Below are 14,151 nucleotides of genomic sequence, written 5' to 3'. Positions count from 1 at the left end.
AAAAATTCACTAAATACAACATAGATAAATTAAGCTGTAATTTATCTAAGTGTATGAATATACGGTACTAGCTGATATACCCAGCTTTGCCTGAGTTAATTTGGTACAGGTGTTTATCTATTATTTGCACGGAAAATTTTATGAAGTCGTGGTCACTTCAGAGGAACCGAGGAATAAAACATGTGTACACATAAAGGAGCATAAGATTCTCCTCAGGCTGCATGTACCGATGTTCCTCTGCTGAAAGTGCCACTCCTCCCATTCTCCTCGCTTTTTACCCTTAAAGGTAACGCCCCTTTTTATTCAAATTTAACCCCATACTGGAGGTTGCAGCCAATTCTTAGCCTTAAAGGCATCCTCCATTCCTGCAGTTCATGGCTTCCTTATGTAATTTATAGCCTTTCAGTATATGCACACAGAGGTGAGTTTGATTCTCCTCAGTATATGCACGCAGAGATTAGTTATATTCTCCTTAGTATATACACATAGAGGAGCATCCTCAGTATATGCACATTGAGATGCGTTAGATTATCCTAAGTATATACACACAGTGTTGAGGTAGATTCTCCTCATTATACAAATCATTTTCCTAGGCTTTATGGTTTCTGAGAAAAGAACTATCTCTTGTTTCACGGGTTTTCACAGTTTTTCATGCTAAGAATGGAATATTGAAGTGCAACCTTTTTACTTTTCCTATTAGGATGTAAAGAATAGTCATGGCAAATTTCATGTTTGTGCAGTTCAAATGTGTGTTATTTACATTACATGGGGGGTCACTTACTTTTGCACTTAAAATTGAATAATCAAGTTCACACCCCTTTACTCTTTCTATTTAGGACCTAAAGAATGGTCATGTCAAATTTTAAGTTTGTACCACACCAAGCAGTTAATACATTACATATGGGTTCAATTACTTTTGCACTTAACATTGAACAATCAAGTTGCGACCCCTGTACTTTTCCTATGTAGGACCTAAAGAATGGTCAGCCAAATTTCACGCTTGTTCGGCCCGTGAAGTTACATAACATAGGGGGTCATTTACTTTTGCACTTAGAAGTGTTGTTCTATAAACTGGTAAGAGTAATACTGTTGTACTATGTGTATATATATATATATATATATATATATATATATATATATATATATATATATATATATATATATATATATATATATATATATATATACACATATATATATATATTGTAAGACAGTGACTGACAAAGTGCTGGAGGGTGGATACGTGCCACCGAGCGGCCTGGGCTCGGTGGAGGAAGCCAGCATTTCTGTGTCAGTAACGCTATGTTGCTGACACGTTGTAGTTTGTAAGTGGCTCCAAGCTGCATAGTCCGGGCCGGCTTTCCGGGAGTGGTCAAAGTGAAGGGTGGGATGGCCACTCCCACGTACCAGGTGGGACTGGTACCAGGCCTTATAAAGCCTGGGCCTGCAGGTCAGAGCGAGAGAGCATCTGGCTGAGAGAGCCAGGAAGAGCGCATCTGGCTGAGAGCCAGAGAGAGAGAGAGGGCTCTGTGGAGCAAGGAGCCCGGCTAGCCCAGCGTGTGGGCTGTGAGAGAGCCAAAAGGCGAGGTTGACAGGGTGACGCCCCTAACCTCAACACCCAGGAGGGTGTGGTGGTGAGACCTCCACAGGTCTGAGGACCGGACTGGCTGTGTGCAGCAAGCAAGAAGTATTCTGACAGTGAGTAGTCAGGAACAAGCAGATGTATAGTGAGTGCTCAGACGAGCAGGTGTTTATTTCCTTTTTGGTTTTGTTTCTGCGGCAATAAACCCAGGCAAAGCCTGGACTAAAGCACGTTGTTGCCCGGTGTCACTGTCTCTGGCCACGGATGCCCACGCTGCTACTGCCCCTAAACGCTAATCCCTCACATATGGTGGAGGATGCGGGCATGTGGTCTTAAAGAGACATACACCAGTTAATGGACATTCTGCTGCAGCAACTGGAGAACCGTTGCTAAGGCAACCGCCCAAAGAGAGATTGTCTGAGCGTGCCATAACCCCATGTCCCGGGTGGACGCTGCAACAGCGCAGCAACCAGATACAGCCAGTATGGAGGAATGGCTGAAGCAATGGATGCCAGAGATAGTGCTGCAACAGGAGACCATAGCTCAGCAGCAGAAAGCACAACAGGAGGCCATGGCTCAGCAGCTTAAAGCCCATGGAGAGGCTATGCGGGTGCAGCAGGAGGAAAGGCAACGCCTAATAAAGCAGTTGGCTACACTGACAGAGTCACGCAAGACTACAGGGAATGAGCCCCTTATACGACAAACTGAAACGGATCACACGGCTGTGTTGGGAGAACAAGCCCTTAAGTATGAAAAGTTGAAAACACAGTTTGAGAAAGAAACTAGCCTTCAAGAGGTGGAGCAGCTGAAAACAAAAAGTGCAGCTCTCTTAAAGGAGAAGGAGCATTTTGAGAGGTTGGCTAAGGAGGAAGCTGATCGCCGAGTGTTGCTGCAACAGATGAATGTTCAGTATGAACAGCACTTAAAAGAGATGAGAAGTAAGAAAGAAAAGTTAAAGGGATATCTTTCATCAGCCCATGAAGAGATACAAGACCTCAGAGATGTAGCCAGAGATGAGGCTGAACGCAGAGTATGTCTGGAGGCACAAGCTGCGCAGTATGAACAGGACTATAAGAAACTGCAAATGAAAACCCAAGAGTTGAAAAGGCAGCTAGCAAAGAAAAATGGTGACTGGGAGTGCCAAGTAAGTCAGCTCAAGGAAGAGCTGGAAATACAGAAAGCTGCGTACAGTAAGACCCCCGAGCCTGGAGCTTTGACCCTGGAGGGCCAAGAAGAAAAGACTTTGAGTGTGGGACCAAGGCCCAACACCCAGGCCTTGTCAAGGACGCATTTCAGGACAGCTAAGTGTCCGAACCCACGGGCTCGAACCGAGGGGGAGGGTATGTAAGACAGTGACTGACAAAGTACTGGAGGGTGGATACGTGCCACCGAGCGGCCTGGGCTCGGTGGAAGAAGCCAGCATTTCTGTGTCAGTAACGCTATGTTGCTGACACGTTGTAGTTTGTAAGTGGCTCCAAGCCGCATAGTCCGGGCCGGCTTTCCGGGAGTGGTCAAAGTGAAGGGTGGGATGGCCACTCCCACGTACCAGGTGGGGCTGGTACCAGGCCTTATAAAGCCTGGGCCTGCAGGTCAGAGCGAGAGAGCATCTGGCTGAGAGAGCCAGGAAGAGCGCATCTGGCTGAGAGCCAGAGAGAGAGAGGGCTCTGTGGAGCAAGGAGCCCAGCTAGCCCAGCGTGTGGGCTGTGAGAGAGCCAAAAGGCGAGGTTGACAGGGTGACGCCCCTAACCTCAACACCCAGGAGGGTGTGGTGAGACCTCCACAGGTCTGAGAAGCGGACTGGCTGTGTGCAGCAAGCAAGAAGTATTCTGACAGTGAGTAGTCAGGAACAAGCAGATGTATAGTGAGTGCTCAGACGAGGAGGTGTTTATTTCCGTTTTGGTTTTGTTTCTGCGGCAATAAACCCAGGCAAAGCCTGGACTAAAGCACGTTGTTGCCCGGTGTCACTGTCTCTGGCCGCGGATGCCCACGCTGCTACTGCCCCTAAACGCTAATCCCTCACAATATATATATATAATGTGTATATATATGTATATGGTCTGAGCATATTATTTGAAAGTGTACTTATAAGAGAGGTGTATTATATGGGCATGTCTTGTATGTAGAGTGTATACTGTAGACGTGGTACATAATATAGGGGGTACTGCGGTGATAGATGACTGATGTCCGGCTGTAGGGAGTTGTTATACAAATGCTGATAGATAATGCTTATTGCAGATGTTGTGACAGAACTGCAGGATAACGATGTAACCTAAATGGGTTTTGATTATTTTGATTATTACCGTGTAATTCGGTGTTTGTAGCAGTTTCTGTTATGGCCCCATCACCTATCCCTACCAAAGAGGGCGCTGTTGACCCTGATGGCTGAACTAAAGCTTGCACGCACAATTCCTCCCTCCCACAAACATATGGAAAGTCCGGGCAGGAGGAGCTACATCCCTAATTTATTGATTAAGCTGTTCAGGGTATATTATATCCTTATTTATATATACTGTCTGACATATTCCACAGCCTTTTATATATCTGAGGGGTGAGTGCAGACTGCTGATGGCACAAACAGACCGAAGGACAGAGATAGATAGATAGATAGATAGATAGATAGATAGATAGATAGATAGATAGATAGATAGATAGATAGATAGATAGATAGATAGATAGATAGATAGATGAATAAGGCCTAATGTCCACAGGCAGGACAGCCATCTGTGCGTGACCCGCAGCAAAATGGAGCATGCTGCCATTTGTTTTCCGGACCAAATTCAGCTGCGGGCACCCATGATTGTAAGCATAAGGGCTCATGCCCATGGACAAATCGGGATGTGCCCGTGGTTTTATGCCACGGGAATCCCGTGGGGATAAACAAAAAAGTCCCCGCTAGCAATCATGAAAAAAAGTGCTTTTTACCACGTTTTTCCGCGGTCTCTATTAATGCTATATTAATGGAGACCTCCCGCCGCGGAAAAACGCAGTAAAATAGAGCATGCAGTCATTTTTTTCCTGCGGCAGAATTCCACATGTGCGGACTAAGCTATTAGGTTCCATAGAACCTAATAGCTGCGTTATTCCGCCGCGGATTTATGCCATGGGGAACACGGCATAAATCCGTCGGTGGGCATTAGCCCTAAGTGTGTAGAAGACAAACAATGTGGCTGTTCTTTTTTTAAAATGTTGTAGTAAATTATTTACTATTATTTACAACATATTCATGTCGTCTATCGGGAGACATGTACAACTGTAGCGACATTCACTTGATATTTAACGCATTGCCATAACTAACTCCAATGGACAACGATGCTGTAAATTGCGTTCCCACAATGCATCAGTCGTATGAATGATCGCTACATCTATACCTATTTCCTGCTTTGTTGGTATAGACGGTGCAGGAGGGCATGGGCTTTATGGCAGATACAATGATGGGAGCCAATAGTTAATGTCCCAAGACTATTCCAGTCTCCAGGAGGGGATGGAGTACAGGTCGTCCCTCGGAGATCGGGGAATGACAGGGGAAGATGAGAAGCAATGCTTCCACTGCCAAGTATGGTGTCTCACCGATCTGCTGGCCTATGGAGTATCTATGGGTCCATAGGCCATACTGGCTACAAATGCTGTAGGGGTCTCATGTGCGGGTCTGCAGGGTGATTATCCAGAAATATTATTATTACATAAGTTTAATAATTATTAATAAATACGGTTGACTAGGAATAAATATAGATCGATAGAAGTATGGAGTCATTAATATGGAGATTTTTGGGTCATTATGATTAAACATTGAAACATTTTGGTGACTGAATTATGGAGATTTTTGGTGACTGGATATATATAGAGTTATGTTGGTGATTTTGAATAAATGTAGGTATTTAGGTGATTATATATAAATATAGAGATATTTGGGTGACTATAAATAAATGATGCCGTGTTAATGATTTTTCTATTGTATTTAAATAAACGTTTATTGACATTTTCTTCCTTATTTCTTTTTTCTGTTTAGAAGGAATGCCGTGAGCTCCAGGTAAGCTATGAAGTTCATTATAGGGGTCAGTTACTACACAGGGAGGGACGGGACAAATACACATAATGTAACCCCAGTGTATTGAGACTGCATGGTTAGTTAGACCGGACATAGAAGCTATGATGGGTTTGTCCTAATGATAATCCCTTTTACGTCCCCTGTAAGTATTACGGATGGCACGCTGTGCAGAAGAGACAACAGAGGATGCATCGGCCAGAAGAGGAAGAGAGATCTCGGCCCGTGTGAGGATGACCCCCAGAAGAGGATGAGGGATGACCGGGCCCAACTACAGGAGGAAAGGGAAGCCTTCTTCCGTGTCCTCGGTAAGACTCCATCCGGTGTTTCTAGTGTTGCAGCACGTATACAGTATCCTACAGAAATCTATTAGACTCCATTATGTATCAGTATCAGTGGGATCAGACTGGCTGAACCAGGTGCAGCATGAGCCCAGGACAGGTATGCAAGGTTCCCGCATATAATGTTATTCCAAAGCACTGCAGCGTTTCAGGATAACACACTTCGAACTTTGCTTGCTTGACTCGGGGGCAGAGCTCTCAAGTCAATGAGGCGGGCCATGCAGAGAGAGGACCTGTCAGTCAGCATACTACGAGCGAGGAGAGCCTGGCATTGTCCGCCTCACAGACTTGAGAGCTCTGTTCCTGAATCAAACAAGTAAACTTCAAAGTGTGTTGTCCTGAAACGCCACAATGTATCAGCATAACATTACATGCGGGCACCCTACATACCTGTCCTGGGCTCATGCTGCACTTGGTTTGCCCAGCATTATCCCGCTGGAAGGTTTTGTTTAATATATCACAATTTTTGTTTTTTAAAGTGTGCTCTCCCCAAAAATGTTTCTAAGTAGGTTGTACCTGGGATCTCCCCATTCTTCTACAGTGTACTCTGCTAGTAACACTTTACATCCTTTTCATTGATTCTAACCTATTTATCTACAAACTCTCATGGACAATCAGGCTGTCTGTACATGAATGGACTTGCGTTGCAGAATCCACAGTTGGCATCGGCACCGCGGTTCCAAAGCAAATATTGTTCATAGCATACTATGGAAAATCGCTTCTTCCTGCACACTCATGGAAACAAATTGCAATTTCCACAAGCGGAGGAAAAAACGCAGCATGCTCTATTTTTTTGTGATGTCCACACTGACAGCTTCCATTGAAGTCAATAGAAGCCATCCGACCCGCGGCCCATCCGTAATTGACATTGCGAATAGGTCGTGCATACTCCCTGTCATCGCCTAATGAAAGCGCAGGAAAAACAAAAATTTAAAAAAGAAAAAATCTGTACTGCACATGTCCAACGGCGAATTGGCTGTGGGCTCCCACAAGTAGAATGCGACCAGGGCATTTGAAGGCTGCCTAAGTGATATATTATCCTTTTGTCTGGGTAATACGGTCACCACATGTGACATCAATGGTTTTCAGGAGACTCCTGCAGAAGTACAGAACTGATCGCTCTTTTGCTTATTTCACTCTTATGTCCTAAAGCTTTTATTACTTAATTGTAGTCACTAAACAAATTGATAAAACTGATACATTAATTGCCGAAATATGCATATTTCTCCTCTTTTTTCAGAGCTTGACTACTTCAAGAAGTTTCTGACCAGAGACAGCTGCATGAGGATATCTGACAAGGTAAGATAATATTGTGTAAAGAAACAGAAAATCTGGCAAATTAGAGAATATCCATCATATTTAAAGCGGCGACAACTTCTGCTTATAGTTAAATGCAGACAATAATTATAAACATTTTTGTATTTACACTTTTTAAAAAATGTTTCCATCCCCAGATATTCCAGAATTAATGATAGAACAGCGCCACCTACTGTTTCCATTCTGTATCCATCTCAGTAAATGTTCCAAGGTGGTCAGACCTGCTCAGTCTTGCTCCCCTCTCAGCTCCGCTGGGTATGTGGAGGGATTCCTGGTGTGGTGAGCAGCTGCCTCTGAAGTTGTTGTATCTTCTCAGATGTCAGACGAGATGATGAGTAATGCTAACTTCACACGGGCGAGTGTGATATGGCGCAGCTGTGACAACCGCCGCGGAGGATCACAGAGTTTCTCCCATTGAAAACAATTGGGCTGTGATGCAAGAACACGCACAAAGATAGAACATACTGTGATTTGTTTCCTGCTATGCCGGAAAACATCACTCATGTGTATGACTCCATTCAAAAAAATGGACGCATACATGTTCTGCCCCAGCAGGTGGCGCTATTCTAACATTAGTCCTGGAATATCTGGGGATAGAAACATTTTTAGTAAGTGTAAATGCAAAATGTTCTTAATGGGCGGGATTTAAAGGAGATGTCCCGCGCCGAAACGGGTTTTTTTTTTTTTAAACCCCCCCCCCGTTCGGCGCGAGACAACCCCGATGCAGGGGTTAAAAAAACCACCCGCACAGCGCTTACCTGAATCCCGGCGGTCCGGTGACTTCAATACTTACCGCTGAAGATGGCCGCCGGGATCCTCTATCTTCGTGGACCGCAGCTCTTCTGTGCGGTCCACTGCCGATTCCAGCCTCCTGATTGGCTGGAATCGGCACGTGACGGGGCGGAGCTACACGGAGCTACACGGAGCCCCATAGAGAACAGCAGAAGACCCGGACTGCGCAAGCGCGGCTAATTTGGCCATCGGAGGCCAAAAATTAGTCGGCACCATGGAGACCAGGACGCTAGCAACGGAGCAGGTAAGTAAAAAACTTTTTATAACTTCTGTATGGCTCATAATTAATGCACAATGTATATTACAAAGTGCATTATTATGGCCATACAGAAGTGTATAACCCCACTTGCTGCCTCGGGACATCTCCTTTAACTATAAACATAAAGGGACTTCTGTTGATGTAATCGGCCTGGTGGCGCTCTGCGCTCTGTAACTCAGTGACATTATAGTCAGTATTAGATGTAACAGTGACAGTTAACCATACAGTGTAGTTATATTCTTTACTGTATGGTATTCATAGAAGTATATTGATCACTAATATAATGATTTACAAGTAAATCTACTCCCAGCCTCTCACTGTCCTTCTCCTCCCTCCAGTACCTGCTGGCGATGGTCCTCGTCTACTTCCGGAGAGTCGGACTGCGAACAGAGGAATATCGAATAAACTTCTTTCGAGCGCTGTGAGCTGCTTTTATTAGAACAGATCTGCTTAGGATTTTAATTACGGAATCTGCGATCGTTACCTGCATGGACGAACTGCAGTATTCTGCACCTATTGAAAAAAATAGAACATTTGCATGTCTGCTCACATGAGCAGACAGCGATTGCGATTTCCGTGAGTGGATTTAAAATTGTGGCATCCTCTATTTTTCAATGGGATCTGCATGGACAGCTTCCATTAAAGTCAATGGCAGCTGTCCAGCCCACGGCCCATCCGCAATGTCAATTGTGGATAGGCCGTGGATACCTGCATCATCACTTAGCGACAGTACAGGAAAAACAAAGATTTAAAAAAAACAAAAAACTGTACTGTGCATGACTGACGGCGAGTGTCCACAGTCATCTGCAAGACAAGGGAAAGCAGGTATGCAGGGTCGCCGGCTGTGGTCAGAGATGGATTCCTCTGTGGGCTCTTGCATGTGGAATCTGACCGGGTCATGTGCAGCCGGCCTTAGGCAAGTAATCCGCTCTACACTGACTTATTCTGTTCTGACTTATTCATCATCCGGTTTAATCTTTCCTGGCAGCTTCCTAGCCAACCAGATGGAGGAGGACATTCACTTCTGTGAAGAGATCTACGCCTGGGCCCTCGGAGATGGCTGGAGGAAGAGGAAGGACCTATTTCTTGAACAACGGAACCAGCTATTCCGCCGCATGGGATTTAATGCGTTTATGGACCGGAGCACCTGTGACCTGGTAAGAATAATACAAAACACTCCAGTCTTGCATGAAGAGTCTGTGGGGATAATACTAATCATACACTGTTTAATCCTAGGTCATGGCAGAAGATCCGTCACATTGGGCATGGACAAGACAACGGCAGGTCCAACACAGCTGGGCTATTCCCATGTTCAGGAGGCATTACCAGGAGTTCACCATCCACGGCCCATGGGGCAATCCACCTCCACCCTGCGCCCTTTGTGAGAACATCCATAGGTTTCCATTGATGTGGAGAGTCCAACAGGCAGAAGAGGAACCAGACGCGGATCCCAACAGCAGCAGCGACAGATAAGGACTGAAGACGTCACATATCCTTTTTATGGTCACACATTGTACAGCCAAAAACACATTCAATAAACATGATTACATACCCGCACATGGTAGGTAGTCATATGCAGTCACAGTAGGTAGTCACACGTAGTCACAGTAGGTAGTTACATACAATCACAGTAGGTAGTCACACGTAGTCACAGTAGGTAGTTACATGCAATCACAGTAGGTAGTCACACACCTTCACCTTGCACACATTTTATAGTGTTACCTCCCTTAGTATGCCTGGTGGAAGGGCAGTACAGCAGCCATGGTTTCCCTACAGGTTTCCTCCACAGGGGTTTTTCCTGTCCTGCATGTTGCTGTTTGCTCTTTGTGAGTGATGGGAGGTAACAACCAAAACACATGGAATACACAAATAATAAATATTACATTTTTTAATTTATTCTACTTGGTCTGAGTAATTTTTTTCTACATATGTCTGTCTAAGTAAAATGTATATTAAAGGGAATCTGTCAGCTCCTATGAGCCCCATAAACTAAACCTCTGGGCTCATGAGAGTTGAAATGCTAAATCAGGAGATGAGAATATCATACTTCTCAGTGTACTGCCGCTGTCCACTGTCAAAGCCACTCTTGTTGAGAATTTTGAGCCCGTACCATCAATATGTCATAAACATGTAGCACTTTATCTTAAAGCCCCCCCCCCCCCACCAATGACGTAATTGGGGAAGAGGTTGAAAAAAAATACTAAACTTCCAAGAAACTCAGAAATTGCAAACAATATATATGGAACTGTTGCAATAGCAAAGACTGGCAGACCTTTTTTCAAGACTACATAGTCAAGAATGATCACAGCGCATGGACCATGCATGATATTGTGTTACTTTTCATGGTTTAAGACCATTCTTAAAAAAATCCGGTCTGTTTCTCCTAAAATAGTAATATTTATTATTTGATGTATTCCCACCAACATCTGATATCCTTGAAAGTATAACCTAAAAATCACATTGCTGTTATGTTTCTTTAATTTTTATAAAACATGCAAGTACAGCAGCATTTCTCAGAAAATAAAATGTTTTATAATCCTACAAGCCCCATGGGTGCATGGAGAAGAGGGAAATAGACAAGGGTCCTAAAAATACAAATATGCAAACAACTTCCACTATTATCAGGGTCTCTAGCCACCTAACTTAGGCCTCCCTCACACAGGCATTTTTGTACAGCGTTTAGCGATGCTTTTTCAGCAGAGCGCTAAATGCTGTACAAGGCTCCCATTCATTTCAATGGGGCTGCTCACACAGGGCTGAAAACACAAGCGTTTTTAACTCTGCGCTTTGACAGCATTGCATGCTCTATTTTTGGACGTTTTCAGCCCTGTGTTGCCCATTGAAATGACTGGGCAGCAGTTTCCACGCTGCCGAAAACGTGGCACAACTTTGTACCGCGCTTTTGGCAGCAAAAATCTGAAGCATTGGATTCCAATGTATTTGTTCAGATGGCTGATTTTTAGTCAAAACATCACGGCCAAACACGCAGGAGGATATTTTGATGCAGCCGGAAAAGATTGGTTTTTTCAGCTGACTATTTAAATATTAGAAGCCATGCTGAACATTTATGCTGGCCGAAGCAATTCCAGGCTGCGGTGTGAATGAACGAAAAATCGTGAATTTTAGCCATTACTTGGTCGCGGCTTTTTCTCGCTCATCGCCCGTGTGATTGAGGCCAACTGAAAAGTTTTTTTAGTGATTTTTCTTGTCGCGTTGATCCCTATTCTCATTATGAAACCTCAGATTGTTTGCAGTGGTCCAAAGTGTGTAAATGTAATGCAAGTTCTCTCTGCAATTGGCCTTTGCATATCCTATGCAGTTGCCAAGAATGATGTGCACCAAATGTACTAAAAAGCTTATGTATTTCTGGCCACTTCATGTGCCAGACTACAATCTACATCAGCTGTGAGCTGGCTTAGATTTCTTCCATAAATTATAGTAAATCTGACTAGCTGACTTTGAGGTCACACTCCCTTTTTCCTAAGCCTCATGCATTTTTTGAAAAGTGGCAAATGAGGTGCAAAAGGCCTGAAAGTTGCATTTTTTTGCATAACTGGGACTTGTGCAAACATTTGCAACCTTTTTACACCAGAATTATGGTATTTAGGAATTGCTGCAGAAGCTGCATCCTGGATCTCTGTGTCTTCCAGCAGGACAGCAGCACAGGAGCCATATGTTCTCTGGGCACAGGACAGGATGTGGCAGTCTTCCAGCCCTGCAGTCTGTCTCTCTGCAGCCTCCTTCCTCCTCCTCTCCGTTCCGACAACGGAGCTGCTGTCAGCGCAGGAGGAGGGGAGGCTCTGAGGCACGACCATATGCAGCAATTGTGACTGACTCGGCAACCCCTAGCGGTACGGCAGTGCTCTCAGGCAATCAATTACATTGCCTTACGCAATTCTGCTCACATTAGCGTGTTGGAATTGCGTAATATACGAGTGCAAAAAAAAGACATAGCATGTTCTATTTTGCCATGTATATACACAATGTAGAGACCAAACCCGGTGTACTGAGCATGATCGCATGTATGGTCATTCGCAGTACAATTTAGCCACCATACGCCACTGTACGCAGAGCCACAGCCGCTCCACAGCTGTAAAAGGCTGCGGGAGCCCGGCAGTGTTTTACGCTTATGGCCGTGTGCACCTGGCCTTATGCTGACTGGTTTAGCTTTGTAAATCTAACTTTTCGAAGATTGCAACATATGGCAGAGAGGAGTCCTGTAAAGCTCATTGATATTCATATATTAATCGTCCCCTTGTCCTACTCTTCCCTCCAGACACCGATTGACAGGTCTTTTCTTATGCAAATGCAGTGAACACTCCCAAGCACTGTAGTGAAACTGAAGGCACACAGTTTACTTGCAGCTTGGAAAACAGGTCACAGCAATCCAACACAGCCAACTATAAGAATGTAAAAATTGTGAGAAAGTTTCCATCCATAAGGTGGTGCTGTTGAGGTAGTATTTCTATCTTCTTATGTGTGCATTAGTGATAAGAGACATCATAAAACTGTCACATTCCTCAGCTCCGTGGACTAATTTAGTGTTTGTCTCTCTCAGACTGTCTTGTGTTTTTTTAAATATCAAATTTCTATCTGTGAACATTTATTTAGATCAAGAGGAGTGTCCCCCCCCCTGCATCTGTATGTTATAATTATGTGCCATCCAAACTAGTTTCATTCATTAGCCTGACGAAGGGGGCAAGATATCTCTGAAAGCTTGCTGTAACATCATGTATTTTTGTTAGCCATTAAAAGGTATTATATCTACAAGATTGCTTGGTTTTTCTTACTGAGCACAATCACACCTCATCCAACTGTATATGAACACTCCTGAATTCTCGATGGTTAACAGAAACAAGGTAGCCAGGCTAACTTATCTGGCAGCTAGACTTAGGAGGTTATTAGTGAAAGAATGGAGGGAACAATGCATGCTCTCCTGTAGACACTTGGCCCCTGACTCAACAGGCACAATTTAGGCCTCTCTCACACAGGCGTTTGGAGAAATTCAGCATTTTTCAATGCTGTATTTACTGTGGTTTCAGCAGCTGTGTCATACATTTTTGACATTGTTTTCCATCGCGTAGTCACGTAGCTCTGCCTTCTGGCTGCAAGCCCAGTGTGCTGCCTCTCTACCAGCGCCATTACCAGCTCAGGAGAGTTGCTACATAGCAGGCCATTTCATTCTGCTTCGACACCTGGGGCTCTGCAGTCTCCATGTGCAGCCTAGGTGTAGCCACGGCAGCACCATCCTCCACACTTCCAGCCAAGCGCGTTAGGGCTCACTACAGTGAATGGTCCTCCGGTGGGCTACCTTCATCCTCCAAGTCTGGAGCTACACTCTGGAAGCTAGATGGAGAACCGCAGATTAGGAATCACCCAATGCCGCGGGAGTCCCCACCTAAGCTCTTGACAGCAGTGTTGTAATAGTGCCTTGGAGTGAAGTTTAGTGGATTGAGGGCCTCTTTTTAGAGCAGGAGCTTTGAATCAAGTAGCCTCACTCCACCATAGCCAGGCCATGCCCCCTACAGTAAGGAAAAATATAAAGTTTTAAATTAATTTAGCATATTAGCAGTAATAGTAATTCAGATTCCCACTGTGCAGGTTGTCTCCTTTTTCTTTTGTATTCTGTAATATGTGGCATATATTGCAGAACTCCAGACAGAACAAAAAAAAGTTATTCTCATATTCTAATTTTACAGTAACTTGTAGTCAGCAGTAAGCCTGGGACTAATAGATAGCTTGATGTAATATCTGTCTAACAGATCCTCTTGGACAGCTCAGAACGTGTAAAGATATATTCGCATGGGGTGGAATAGGG

General features: G+C 44.4%; 1 protein-coding gene across 1 annotated transcript; it reads left to right on the top strand.

Annotated features, from left to right (window-relative positions):
- The first annotated feature begins 5,753 nt into the window (after nt 1-5,753).
- Nucleotides 5,754-9,894, top strand: LOC136624753 (speedy protein 1-A-like). Its single transcript, XM_066598682.1, has 5 exons — nt 5,754-5,932; nt 7,206-7,264; nt 8,672-8,754; nt 9,322-9,490; nt 9,570-9,894. Exons 1-5 carry the CDS (start codon nt 5,875-5,877, stop codon nt 9,804-9,806), a joined length of 606 nt encoding a protein of 201 aa, XP_066454779.1. The 5' UTR covers nt 5,754-5,874; the 3' UTR covers nt 9,807-9,894.
- The last annotated feature ends 4,257 nt before the right edge of the window (nt 9,895-14,151 follow it).

The sequence above is a fragment of the Eleutherodactylus coqui genome, chromosome 4 (assembly GCF_035609145.1).
Source record: "Eleutherodactylus coqui strain aEleCoq1 chromosome 4, aEleCoq1.hap1, whole genome shotgun sequence".
In the NCBI taxonomy this organism is placed as follows: Eukaryota; Metazoa; Chordata; class Amphibia; order Anura; family Eleutherodactylidae; genus Eleutherodactylus; species Eleutherodactylus coqui.
Note: the sequence above shows the minus strand (reverse complement) of the source record. Positions and strands in the feature narration are given on the sequence as shown.